At 51.6% G+C, this 12,985-nt stretch overlaps 1 protein-coding gene across 2 annotated transcripts in view; it reads left to right on the top strand.

Moving 5' to 3' along the window:
- The window catches only part of ITPK1 (inositol-tetrakisphosphate 1-kinase), a 177,643-nt gene that overhangs the window by 131,918 nt on the left and 32,740 nt on the right, over positions 1-12,985 (top strand). For both annotated transcript variants that reach the window (XM_081147907.1, XM_081147908.1), the window contains one exon: positions 5,122-5,239. In XM_081147907.1, coding sequence (XP_081004033.1) covers positions 5,122-5,239 — 118 coding nt within the window. The remainder of the gene's footprint in view (positions 1-5,121; positions 5,240-12,985) is intronic.

Raw genomic sequence — 12,985 nt, 5'->3', positions numbered from 1 at the left:
AGCTCCTATGCACGTTACCTCTTCCCAGCATTGGCCTCTCCCAACAGAGGAGGAAGCCAAGGCCCAGAGAGAAGGGGTTTCTAGTGCTCTGTGTGGTGCCCCCTCCTCCATCCCACAGGTTTCCCGAGCATTTAGTCAAGTTGAACTTGACAGTCCTGCCACAGGGTAGAGGTTGGGCTGTGCCTGGCTGGGCTTTCGGGCACATAGCCCGGTGGGCAGCCTTTCGGCTGCTGGGTCCTGAGTGAGATGAGGAGGGTGGCGTCCTTGAGTCACAAAAGCTCCTAGTGATGACGTCACTTTAGTTTTTCTTTTCTTGCTTGTGCTTTTGGTATCACGTCAAAGAAACCATTGTAGAAGTTGAGGTCAGGAAGATTTACACTGTGTGTTCTTCTAAGAGTTCTATAGTTTTAGCTCATACCTTATAGGATGGTGTGCATGTCATGGGTCCCGGAGTCAATGGCAGCTGTCGTTATTGTAAAATCATTATAGATTATGATTTTTATTATTTATTTTCATCTTTACTGTATTAATCTGTGATCAATTCCCATCCGGGTAGTGGAGTCTTGCTCCTTCATGAAAGATGGTATTGGCGCCTGACCCTGTTTCTGGCACAGCAAGGGGTGCGTGGGTGGAAAATTTTAAATTACTTGAGAGGAGAGAACGCTGCAGTGTACTCCCACGTACCATCACCCAGCTTCATGCATTAGCAACTTCTGACCACCCATGTTCCATCTTGCCTCACCTGTTTCTCTACCCACCCCTTGAGCAGGGTAATTTTTAAACAAATACCAGATATCCTATTTACTCTGTAAACCATTTTTGTATTCACCTCTACAAAATGAATCCACTGCTTTCTAAAAAGGGATCTGCAGTGTTTTGGTGTGTAGTCCAGAGCCCCTGTTACCTCCTGAGAATGGAGAATTGAGAATTGAGGGGCAGGAATTGTGAGTGGGTGCCTCCCCTTCTTCCATGTAAGGAGTAGGTTGGCTGCAATGACATTGGGGACTCTGTCAGGACCTGAGCTATTGGCAGAAGGGCACTCCCTGCAGCCTGTGCTGCCATGGGGTTAGGAGGGGAGGTGTCCTGCTCCAGGCACCAGCAGGAGAGTTGACCCAGGCCAGGCCAGCCCAGCTGCTCATCCTAGGTGCCGAGCATGCCCCTTGTTGTCTGCTGGATTGGCCTGGGCAGGATGAGCTCAGAGACCTCAGGTCAGGTTTGGTCCCGAGAGTCCATGGGTTGCAGAATCATGAGATTCCTTTTATATCCATGATCTCCTATTGCCCACAGCACCTTCCTGAGATAGTTGTTATTATTTTATATACAAGGAAACAATTTCAGAGATGAGCTGTGGTTTCTTTCCACAGACATAGAGTAAGTGGCGGAGGTAGGATTTGAACTCAGGGACTTCTACCTGCATTTTCTATTAGATGAAAGCACATCCTTGCTCATTTCCTGCCCATAAATGGAACTGCAGAGGAAACAGTATCTCCAATGTTCATCCCAGTCCTCTCGTTTGGCTCAGATTCTCAGTGGGGAAACCTTGACTCCCTCTAGTACTGCAGAGGGATTGTTGGTGTGGCTCTGGGCACCACCATCTTTTAGTATTATGTGGGCTTGGGGCCGAGGGGGCATCTGGCTGGTCGCTGTCCTTCTGTCCCCTCAACAAACAGCCAGCATTCTCTATTCCTCCGCCTGGCCCTGCTGACCCAAGGCTGTATGTTTTTGCTTTTCCAAACTCTGTAGTCTGCTCAGAGCCAGGCTCCCCCTAGGATCCCTTCCTAGGTGTTCTGCAGCAGGCCCTCTAAGGGACATGTGTTTACCGTTTGCCATGGAGACTGTTTGCGCCTTTGCCTTTTCCTCTCTGAGTGGTGATAAAATGGTCCGGGCGCTCACCCTTCCAGCAATTTGTTTGGTAATTCTAAGAGGCTTGTGAAAAATGCATGAGGCCTGGGATACAATAGATAAGCTGAAAAGCTTGGAAGAAAATCCACTTGTGGATAGTGGGGTGATTGGAAAAGCTCTTTCTTTGCCCTCTCTGTCCTGTCCCAACAGAGATCAAGTTTAAGAATAATTCCTCTATTAATGCTGATGCTTTCATCCCCGGTCCAAAGCTGGTTGGCGCCTGCTTGTCACATATTTTCCCTTTTCTTCTAGCTTCTTCCTCTCATGTGTTTGGCTTAAATTCCTGTCTTAATGACTCTGAGCTCCCTCTTTAAAGGTCGCTGCCCTGAGGCATAAAAGTGGAGCCAGAACCAGCACTGGGGGCATTTTTGAGGGGGAGGCAGTGGGAGGGCCGAGTTTTGTGTGACTGGGCCAGCCCATAGTTGCTAGCATCTCTGATCCTGCCCCTTTTCTGAAGGAAGGCAGGAGGATGTGTGTGCCTGTCCCCTTACCTGTGATGCCCTTACCTGTGATCCCTCTAGCGCACAGCTGCTGTCCTTTTCTAGAACAGCTCCAGTGTGAGGCCTTGAAGTCTGCCTTCGTAAACACTGCTCCTTGCTTTTCTCCAATTTAGACTTGAGTCAGGGAAAACCCAGATCCAGATCAACCAAGTGGCAGGTGACAACAATGGCAGCCTGGTTTTCTTGATTTCTGGTCCCTTCATCTTCTCTCTGCACCAGGCGCTTCCATGTGTTGGAGGAGCAGGGAGGACAGTTCAGTGCTTTTAGTTTATAACCCAGAATATGAACTTGTCGGCTAGGATTGTGGGTCATCACAATCCCTTATAGGTAAAGCTTTGGCTCATCCACGTGTCTGCTGCACTCCACACGACTGAAGTTTAGGGGTTTCATACATACGTGTGAATCTTGGTGTCTCCTAAGTCACATGCTCTTACAGCAGCGTAGGCCTGGTTCAAGGACTAGGGTCTGATGGATTGGTGCCAGGGTCTCTTGGGGAGGTGCAGGCACTCAGGTGAGGCTGAGGTGTGGGCCAGAGAGAAGATAAACCTGTGACCTGAGGGTTAAACCTTCCCTAAGGACACCTCACAGCTTGTCCCCATGTTCCCTGTGAGTGGCAAATGTGGGCTCACCTGCATCAGCTGTTGGCTCGTTTTGTCAGACCAGGGCAGTGGGCCCGTTGCTGAGCTGACTTGCGTACAGTCACTTCTCTTAGGAGGAGGCAGAGGAAGAGGCAGAAGCCGTGCAGGTGGCTTCTGCTCTGCATTGAGACCTACAGAACGTGTGCAGGGAGAGGACCTTCAAGGGGTGAGGGTGTGTAGGCCCCTTGGAGTTGAGGGGTGTGGGGATGGGAAGCAGCCCTCCCCATGTGTGCGCTGCTACCCTTTAGGGACGGACACATTTTTTTCTTTTTAATATATCTTTATTGATTTCAGAGAGAGGAAGGGAAAGGGAGAGAGAGAGACAGAAACATCAATGATGAGAGAGTCATTGATCGGCTGCCTCCTGCACACACACCCCTGACTGGGGATGGAGCCCGCAACCCGGGCATGCACCCTGACTGGGAATTGAACTGCGATCTCCTGGATCCTAGGTCGAAGCTCAACCACTGAGCCCCGCCTGGCCGGGTTGGACACATTTTTTTAAACATTCAGAGACAAGGACACACATGAACCCATAAGCAGATCTTCTGGTATGAGACACTGTGGGGAGCTGATTTCAGAGACGTAGATATGAATCTCTGGCATTTGTGTTTGAGAGTCTTAAAAATGATTGCTGGGAACCAAAATAGGTTCACAGAAAAGAATACTTCCAGACAGAGCTTTATTTGTGCTGATAAGGTTTACTAGAAAAGAAGCATTACAGCTTTTTCCCCTGTCTTTGCTGACCCCACAGGCTGCTCTTGTAGACTGGGCAGGGAGGCGGGTGAATTAATCTGGTTTATTCATTCCCTGGGGTGACCATTACAAAGTACCACAAACTAAGTGCCTTAAATGGTAGAAATGTATCCTCTCAGTCAAGGCGGCTGGAAGTCTAAACTCAAGGTGTCTGCAGAGTGGGTTCCTTCCTGGGCACTCAGAGAGCATCTACTCCATGCCTCTCTTCTAGCTTTTGGGGTGGCCAGTGGTCCTTGCCGGTTCTTGCCTTGTAGCTACATGACGTCCATTGTTGCCTTCACCACCACGACCCCACCCCCCACCCCTCCCACCCCACCGTGTATCTGTGTACAAATTTTCTGCATCTTAAAGACACCGTCAATGGATTAGGACCAACCCAACCTAATCCATTATGGACTCATCTTAGCTTAATTACATATCAGAAGACACTGTTTCCAAATAAGGTCGCATTTGTAGGGACCAGGGTTTAAGACTTGAACAGATCTCTTGGGGGTAGGGGTGGGGACACATTTCATTCCACAGTAACAGCAGCTGCTGAATGGCCTGCCTTACACCCAGTCTCCTCTCTGAGCTCTGCTCTTGTTACTCCAGCATTCCACAGTTTTATCCTTAGAACTATGGAGTCTCAGAGCTGGAGAGATGGTCTCATTTACTGTGTCTGCCTGACAAGCTTGCTCTAGCCCACTCGTGGCTTAGGGCTTCTGCAGTCGCAGAGGTGACGGGTGGCAGGGCCAGGAGCCCTAGGGTCTTTTCCTAGAAACATTATGCTCTGTCTTTTGTTGAATTCTGTTACAGATTTTAGTTTCTGGCTCCTCATGTACACTAGTGTTCTTTCCCTAGGAAGATTGTAACTTCCTTAGGGACCAACTTTTCAGTTCCTCTTGCATTTCCGTAGTCTGCCATGCAGCTAGTAGGTGTTAAAGAAGCACTTGTTGGAGTGAGCACTGGAGGGCCAGGGGGTTGCCTGTGCAGGTATCTCATTGCCAGGCCTTTCCTCAGACCTTCTAAGGATTCCTGTCATTTTACTGAGCTTCGTCGTCTTAGTGAGGAGAGCGCTCTTTCCCCAGAATTCTCAGCAAGAGCTCGGAGCCTGCCACTGATTGGACCGACTCGCGTCACACGTCCTCCCAGTGGCCCTAGGTGGCAGAACGCCCTGATTAGTCTAACAGAGTCCCGTGATCTGCGGGGCTCAGTGGATGGGGGCCCCAGAGTTGGGGGAGTGAGAAGACAGGGAGGGATGTGGAGGCATGTGGGGTGAAGCCTTACTTGTCACCTGCCTTTTAGCGTCAGCTTCCCCTCTCTAACCAGAAGGGATGTGTTTTCAGGAATACATCGATGCCCACCCTGAGACCATTGTCCTGGACCCCCTTCCTGCCATCAGGACGCTGCTTGACCGCTCCAAGTCCTACGAGCTCATCCGGAAGATTGAGGCCTACATGAAAGGTATGGGCACAGGTGGCTCTGCACCGGGGGCAGGTGGCCCACCTCTGGTCATAAGGCAGTCATTGCATGGGGTGGGAGGAGGGGGCTCTGGTCTTTTGAAGTATTTTGGGACTGGAAGCAGTTGAATTTCAGGGGCAACACATCCTGGGGACGGCCCTTCCTTCTCCCTCTGTGACCAGCAGAGTTAGGAAATAAAAGCCCCAGAGAGCTCTTTGGGGGAGTGGCTGCAACCACTTCAACACAGCTTTGTTTTGTTGTGAAGCCATGGACTGGCGATGAAGTGTCCCCATAACACAGTGGTAGAGAGCAGGAATGTGTGCAGAAGAGCCCAGCGGGCGGGCGAGTGCAGTTATGTAACCAGGCAAAGGAGACAAACAGAAATTAAAGGGCATTTAATCAAATGCATGGAGCTGTGCAGTGTGGCAGCTAGACCTCGAGGGGACGCCGTGTTCTAGGACCAGGAGTCTCCCTCTTCACTGCAGGAGCTCCTGCTGCCAGCTGTGGCCTCCTGTCCCTGGGGACTGACTTTCCCCGCCTCCCAGGCAGGGCAGCTATGGGGGAGTGGAACTGCCTTTCCAAGGTGTTTGTTTATGCATTTTTGAAAGATTCATGTTAACAGCAACCTCCTAGTTCTCTTTGCCTGCTCAAGTATTCCCTGCAGAGAGCTCTTGTTTAATTGTAAGGAGAGGTGCTTTGCCTGTGCCCTGGGGCTTCGTGGGGATTCATCTTAGGGGTAGGAGAGGCAGCCCCCGCTCTGCCATCCAGACCGTGAGTGTGGTCCACACATGCCATCTTGAACCCTGACCTGGATGGAGGCTTGGCCTCAGGTGTTGTTTTGTGTGATGGTGGGATCAGTGGGCAGTTTGGCTCACAGGACCATTATGGGAATGATGAGAGCAGCATTTATTGGGTATGTGCCAGGTGCCTGGTAGTGGGTTAACCCTTCTCCTTATGTTCTCTCTTCCTGTGCTCATAAAGGAGGACATGGCCTCCTCCCTAATTTTACAGATAATACCCGAGGCTCAGAGAGGTTAGCAGACCTACTGACATCACACAGCCTTTAAGCAACAGAGCCAGCATTCAGCCTGGCCTCTACTCAGGCTCCTTGGCTCCTAACCCCTGAGCTTGACTTTTCACATCTATGGCCAAAGGGCCCCGCATCTAGCAGGCATCTGGCATAGGTGCAGCCACGGACCCTGGCTAGGGAAGTTGGTGAGTTCTGTGTCTTTAAGGAACGTGCCCTGCAGGAGCGCTGGTGCTGGACCTGGCTGTCCTGTAAGGGGTCTCGAGACCTGTTTCTCTGAGTGCCTGGCATTCATTGGGTGGGGTAGAGCGTGGACCTGACTTCCAGGGAGTGGGGGCAAGTAGGCAGGCTTTCCCAGCACACCAGCGCCCTTTCCTCCTTGGAAATGGAGTGGTCAAGGACAATGTCAACTCCCTTCCCGTTGTGTTCCTTTCCTGGGTCCAGCCAGAGTCCCCAGGTGAGGAGGAAGATACAGAGTGATGATTTGGAACATTGATTCTGGAAAGGAAATCTATCACTTCCAGGAGGTGTGTGTTGGACTAGCTGTGTGTGAAGGGATAGGAGATGGAATTAAAAGACGAGAAGTTCTGATGAGTGGGAGGAGGTACAGGTTGGCAGCCATGGTTCATGTCCTTGATGAGTCCATTAGAAGAGTGATGGCTCTAATGGTGTTCGGGAGGGACCTCGAAGAAGACTTTCGCAAGAGCACGGGCTTTTGGTGGAGACAGACTGAGGTTGTATCCAAATCTGGGCTTCAGCTGCCATGTGGTCTTGGCTAAGTCCCTGCTGGTTTTCTGTAAGATGTAGATAGTAAGTGGTTTATCCATGGCTCCGGGGCTGGGATAACTGGGATGATGTCTGACAGGCACATAGCCCATTGGGGTCACTGGGGAATGGCAACTGGTGTTGTTGCTCCCTTATGATGGCAGCAGGTGAGTCATCTGGATTAGATCTTGGAGACTTTAGGGCTGGAGATCAAGGGTGAGTCCTGGCTTGGAGTATGAGCCTGCACAGTCGGGGAAGCAGGGGACTAGATGGGGGCTGGACTTGCAGGATGCAAAGGATGCAGGGCCATCTCCCTGGTGGGCAAGTGTTGAGGAGTGGCAGCCTGGGCTTCCCAGATAGGGTAGGAGTGTGAGCCAAGTGGGGAGAGTTGAAGTGTGGGGTGCATGTGAGGGACTTGCAGACCACCAGGCCAGAGTGGGGGCTTGGAACACCTTGTGCAGTTGGGGGGACTTCATTTGTGTGTGAGATGGTGAGGAGAATACATTTAATCATTATTTTTAAATTTAAAATAATTTTTTTAATCCTTACCCGAGGATATGTTTATTGACTTTTATTATTTTTTTAGAAAGAGGGGAAAGGAGGGAGAGAGGGAGAGAGAGAGGGAGAAAAAGAAAAAGAGAAACATCGATCAGTTGCCTCCTGTATGTGCCCATACTGGGGATCAAACCCACAACCTAGGTATGTGCCCTGACTGGTGATTGAACTCACCGCCTTTCAGTGTACAGAACGGTGCTCCAACCAACTGAGCCACACTGGCCAGGAAGAGAATACATTTTGGATAGATCAGTGCAGACAGGGCCTGGATACGGGTTCTAATTGCCATTACCTGTACCTGTTGTGAAGGCGACACACCCAGCCACAGGCCTGAGGGACTGGTGACCAGTTCCCAGTGAAGAGAATCAGACCCTACTCTGCTGGTTCCAGGAAACCTCAAACCTGGATGTCCTTAGCTCAGGAGCTGCCTGCCGGGGGGATACCACCTCCAGGCCTAGCAAGAACTGTGTACGAACCCTAAAGACAGCCTTAGTCTGAGGCCAGCAGGAATTGTGTGGGTGGGTGGGCCATGACTGAGCCACTCTGGATTTTCCTTATCGAACACACCAAGCCAGGCTGGTATTCTTCCTGGAGGGCAGCTAGGGCTGAGACTTCCTAGAGCCTTTTCCTGCCCACCAGGGCTGTTCATGGGGAAGACTGCTGGCTCCCCCACTCCCTCCCAGGGCCGGCTCTCCTGTGCAGATGAGAACCTCCTCTGGGATGCGCAACCCTGGCTCTCCTCCACCCACTCCTGCTATTCCTGGGGGGACGCAGCCCTGTTAGGCGTGCTGTAAACAGCTATAATTACCCTTGTAAATTTCTCAGACAGTTAGAACAATCCAAGTGACACCACTTTTGTGTTGGGAGCAGGGGCTTCGTGGAGACTTCCAGCCCCCGTGCTGAAGCTGCTTTCCCTGTCCCCGGGATCTTGGGCAGCTGCAGAGAAGATGGGCAGGCGGGAGGCTGCTCTGCAGGGGTTGGGTTGGCCGTGGGCTGTGGGCTGTGGCACAGGGAATACTGTTCCAGGAAGAACAGCGGAGCATTTGGACTGGGGTCTGTGCTCGGGGCCAGCCTTCTCCCTGCAGAGCATCAGGGAGAAGGCGAGGCCTGCTGCCCGGAGCTCCCAGCCGCACCTGTCAGAGGGCCTGCGCAGCATCGGCGTGGTCGTTGCCGTCTCACTTTTATGTTCCCTGAGCTCTTCTCATTCTGGAGGGGAAGCAGGGTCCTTTCTCTACCTCAGACCTGTCAGCCTCAAACCCGCCCATTCGGTTAGTATTAAAGTTGCTGCAACAACAGAGACCAGAAATTATGGTGGCTTAAATGAGATAGATCTTCATTTCTTTTTCATGTACAAGCCCAGAGGAAGGTCACCTGGTTCTGTGTGGGACAGCAGGGACTGAGGCTTCTTCCAGCTCATTGTGTGGTGTGGCCCTCCTGGTCCAAGGTGGTGCTAAAACTCCAGCCATCACATCTGTGATCTAGACATCAGGGTGGAGAAGGGGCACTAGAAACAAGGAAGCAGGAAAGCAGCCCTGGCTATCTTTAGGAAAGGTCTGGAAGCTACAGCATGATGCTCTATTCACATGTCATTGGCAGAACTTACGTCACATACTGAGCTGCTAGGCAGTGGGGGAACGTGGTCTTTATTCTGGGTTCTATGTGCCCAGATGAAATGCTAAAATTTAGGAGCTTTGTCACCAAGGAAGACGGGGGAGAATGAGTTTTGGAGGACAACTAGCAGTCTGCCATGCCACTTTCTGAGAAATGGATTCCTGCATGGGGAATCCATGGGTGAATGACCTAGAATGACCATTTTCCTTCCTGCTGGCCTGGGCATGTGGCCCCAGCCTGTGACCTCAGCAGTAAATCCTTCTACAAAGAGGTCAGTAGGCTTGCAGAGTGGCTCACCCCAGAGCTCCTGGGCCTCGGGTTTTCCCTGTTTCTGGGCAGGGCTGCACCCATGCTCTGTAGCCAGAGGCACAGATGGCACTGAATGTGAATGGATCCAATTCAAACCAAGGATGGTAGCCTCCCAGAAATGAAAAACTGCCTGAGGTGGGCAAGGGGGCAAAGAGGAAGGGGACTGTGTCAGCAAGGCAAGATTGCCCTGCACACACCTTTGCACGTCTTCTTTCTCAATGGTACCCGCTTTGTCACACAGTCCTAGGACTTTGAGATGGATGTCCCAAGACCAGAGCCTGGCTCTGCTACCCCAAGCCAGGCAATTCTGGGCCAGGTTGCAGCCAGCTCCTGAACCTACTTGTGAGAAAGCACCTGGGCTATGCTTGGATGATATGAGTTTGTCCCCTTGGTCCTGGGGGCAGCAGCTGGGGAAGTGTCTCCAGACCACAGGGCAAAGGGTTTAAGAGGCCCTTCTGAGCTGATGACAGCTGTGGGGGTGGGGTGACTTTCCCGGAGCCTCCCACACATGTGCTCTGGAGGTGACAGATGGCCATTGGACGCCAGGCCTCTCTGGGGAAGGCTGTGCACCACAGACTGAGTGGTGCTGCCTGTGGTTTTATGGGAATTTAATCAGGGTTCATCTTGGAGGCTGGATAGAAATGGAGTAATCTAGACACCAAGTGAAGAGAAAACAACATTCCTCACGGCCCAGGAGAAATAATTCCCCACAGAGCATCTGTGTAGGGATGGTGGGACTGCTGGGCATGCAGGTTACTCAGAGGTGGGGTCGGCTATCCTACCCACCCTTGGTGAGCTGCACGGTGCTCTGGATGGGAGAGGTATGAGTGGGAGGGGGCTTGGAATCGAGGCCTGGGCTCAGATCCCCATGTCCTCTGCGTTGTGTGGCCTGTGCGGGTCGCCTTTCTCCCTAAGCCTGCTTGGTCAGCGTGCAGGTGAGCACTGTTAGGATTACCTTACATGTATGTACCAGCTAATTTAATTCTCACAGTGATCTGTGAGAAAGGTGCTACTGTCACCCCATAGCCATGGGGACACTGAAGTGCACTGAGCTTAAGTTGGTTGAGGCCACAGAGCTACTATGGGGCAGAGCCGGAATTTGAACCCACACCTCTGGCTGTGCTGTTTAGCCAGTGACTCCTGAATACGACTCCCTGTCCTTATGTGTACTGCCTCCTCCACGAGCCTGGAGGGTGTGGGGGAGCCAAGGCTATGATGGATACAGTGGATACAGTTGGGGGCTCTTCTGCCTGGGGGCCTGTGATCCCCAGAGCCTTCCGGGGAGCCTGCCACTGGCAACTGGCTCTGCTCCTGGGTGCCCTCTGGTGTCCACTGGAGACCGGCAGCTCCGCTTCAGATGGTCACTGAGTCTCTGCCCTATGTGGTTATGGAGGAAACAGAAACCCTGCCTGTTCTTTTGGAGAGCAACAGCACATATGGAGTGAAAAAGAGCAGGGCATTGGTGCCCACAGGCCTGATCTCAAACCTCAGCCCCCCTCATGTGGCCTGGGCAGTCCCTGCCCTCTCTGAGTTGTTTGCTCATCTGTAAGGCAAGGTTGTCATCACCTCCATAGGGGGAAGTGTGCCGAAGGTCCGGTTCCATTCCCTGCAGCAAGTATGGCCCAGAGTTCAATGCTGTCAGCTCCTTGGTCCTGCTGGGAGCCTGGATTTGGGGTGGGAGACATGTGGCAGAAGCTAATGGTGGGTGGGGACTGGAGTTGAGGACAGAGAGGATGGGGCGTGTACCCCGAAGACTGCCACTCCTGACAGGGCCAGCTTCCAGCCTGGTTTTGTGCAGGAGGCTGGAGTTTGGGATCAGCCTGCTAGGAAAATCCTTCACACCTCAGGTGGGTTCCTGAGGAGCTGGCTTCTGTGATGCCTGGTGAGGCTGAGGGGACACTGTGCCCCACCAAGGGGTCTGGTGTGAGGAAGGACAGGGCACCAGGCCAGGCCAGGTCAGGCTCCTGGAGCAGGGGCCATGGAAGTGGCACGGTTCCCATGAGTGATGGGGAGGTGGGGCCTTGGGTAGGTGCTTGGCTCTTGGTTCCTCTCCCAAACTTTGGGGTGTAGGGGAGAAACACTGTTCTTGTTTTCACATTGGCTGCTTCCAGCCACCCAGGCAGAGACCCCCGTTCAGGTGGAGGTAAAGGTGGAGGGTCTGCAGAGCAGGATCGTGCTTTGGGCCCCACGGTAAACCACCCCCACACTTGGGCAGGTTGAGCGCTGGCTGTGGGCCCAGCCCAGGTGAGCACCTCCCCAACTTAGGAGGCTTCTGGGTCTGAATCCCAGCCCTGCCCTGGGGGGGAAATGCTAATTAAATAATGACAGCCATTGGTAATGAAGCATCTCAACTTCATTGATGGAAAATGAAAAAACACACGTCTTAGAATCAATGGAATAAAGCAGTATTTAGCCCTTTCCACTGAGTTGATTATGGGGCCCCCTCCAGCTTTTTGCAGCGCTTCTGGGAGAGGCGGGCTTCCTCCAGCACGCTTGAGGAGTCCCGGGACCGCAGGCCTCCTGAGGCCGCTCACCTCCAGCGCTGCACAGATCCCATCTGAAGTCCCTCTGTCAACCGGCAGGGCCCTGATTGCTGGTGACTCAAACCCGTGTAACCTCAGCCTCACTTCCCAGAGGCAGCCGCTCCTAACAGTGGAATCCATCTTTCTAGACCCTTCTCACACACAAACAAATACATTTGTGCTTAAAAAAGAAAAAAAAAAATAGAAACAGTGTCATATTACACATGTTCTCATAAAACTTATTTTTTTCTCACTTAATAGATATCTTGGCTTCTTTCCACATCAGCCCATAGAGATGATGGAGCTCGGGTCTGCCCTGTCCTTTTTGACAGCAGCATATTTCAGCATGTGAATGAAAGAGTCGTAATTCACTCAGTTATATGGGGCTCATTACGTCGTTCCAGTTTGATTTGGGTTTTAAACAGTAAGCTGCAGTAAACATAGATCTTTGCATACTTCTGTAAAATTAATCCCTAAAAGTGGAATTTTTCGGTCAGAGATTATTATAAACATTTTCCGCATTGGCCAGTATTGCTCTATTACCCGTCAGAAAGTTTGAACGAATTTTACTTCTAGTTGTGCCGGCTTGCCAGGGAAATGATGCCTATCTTAACTTGAACTTCTTCCATTACAGGCAAAATTGAGCATCTCTTCATGTGTTATTAGCCTTTTGCATTTCTCTGTGTGAATCTTTTCATGTCATTTGCCCATTTTTCTGTTGGGTTGTCGGTCTTTTTCTGATTAATTGGTTAGAGCCCTTTTTGAATTAAGGAAACCGTCTCATTGTTTCAGAACATGGACCGTTTCATTGATGGAGGTTTCATCTTTGCGCTGGGGACAGGCTCACATTTTCTGCTTTGCTCTTAGAGTATGTACTGACAAAGAGAGCACTTCAAATACTGTCTTTAAAATGCCTTGAGAACCAGCAAGGCTGCTGCGTGTGGGAGTTGGAGCTGAGTG

This window comes from Miniopterus schreibersii (genome assembly GCF_964146895.1).
Source record: "Miniopterus schreibersii genome assembly, chromosome: 1".
Classification (NCBI taxonomy): domain Eukaryota; kingdom Metazoa; phylum Chordata; class Mammalia; order Chiroptera; family Miniopteridae; genus Miniopterus; species Miniopterus schreibersii.
This window is presented reverse-complemented; position numbering and strand designations above follow the sequence as displayed.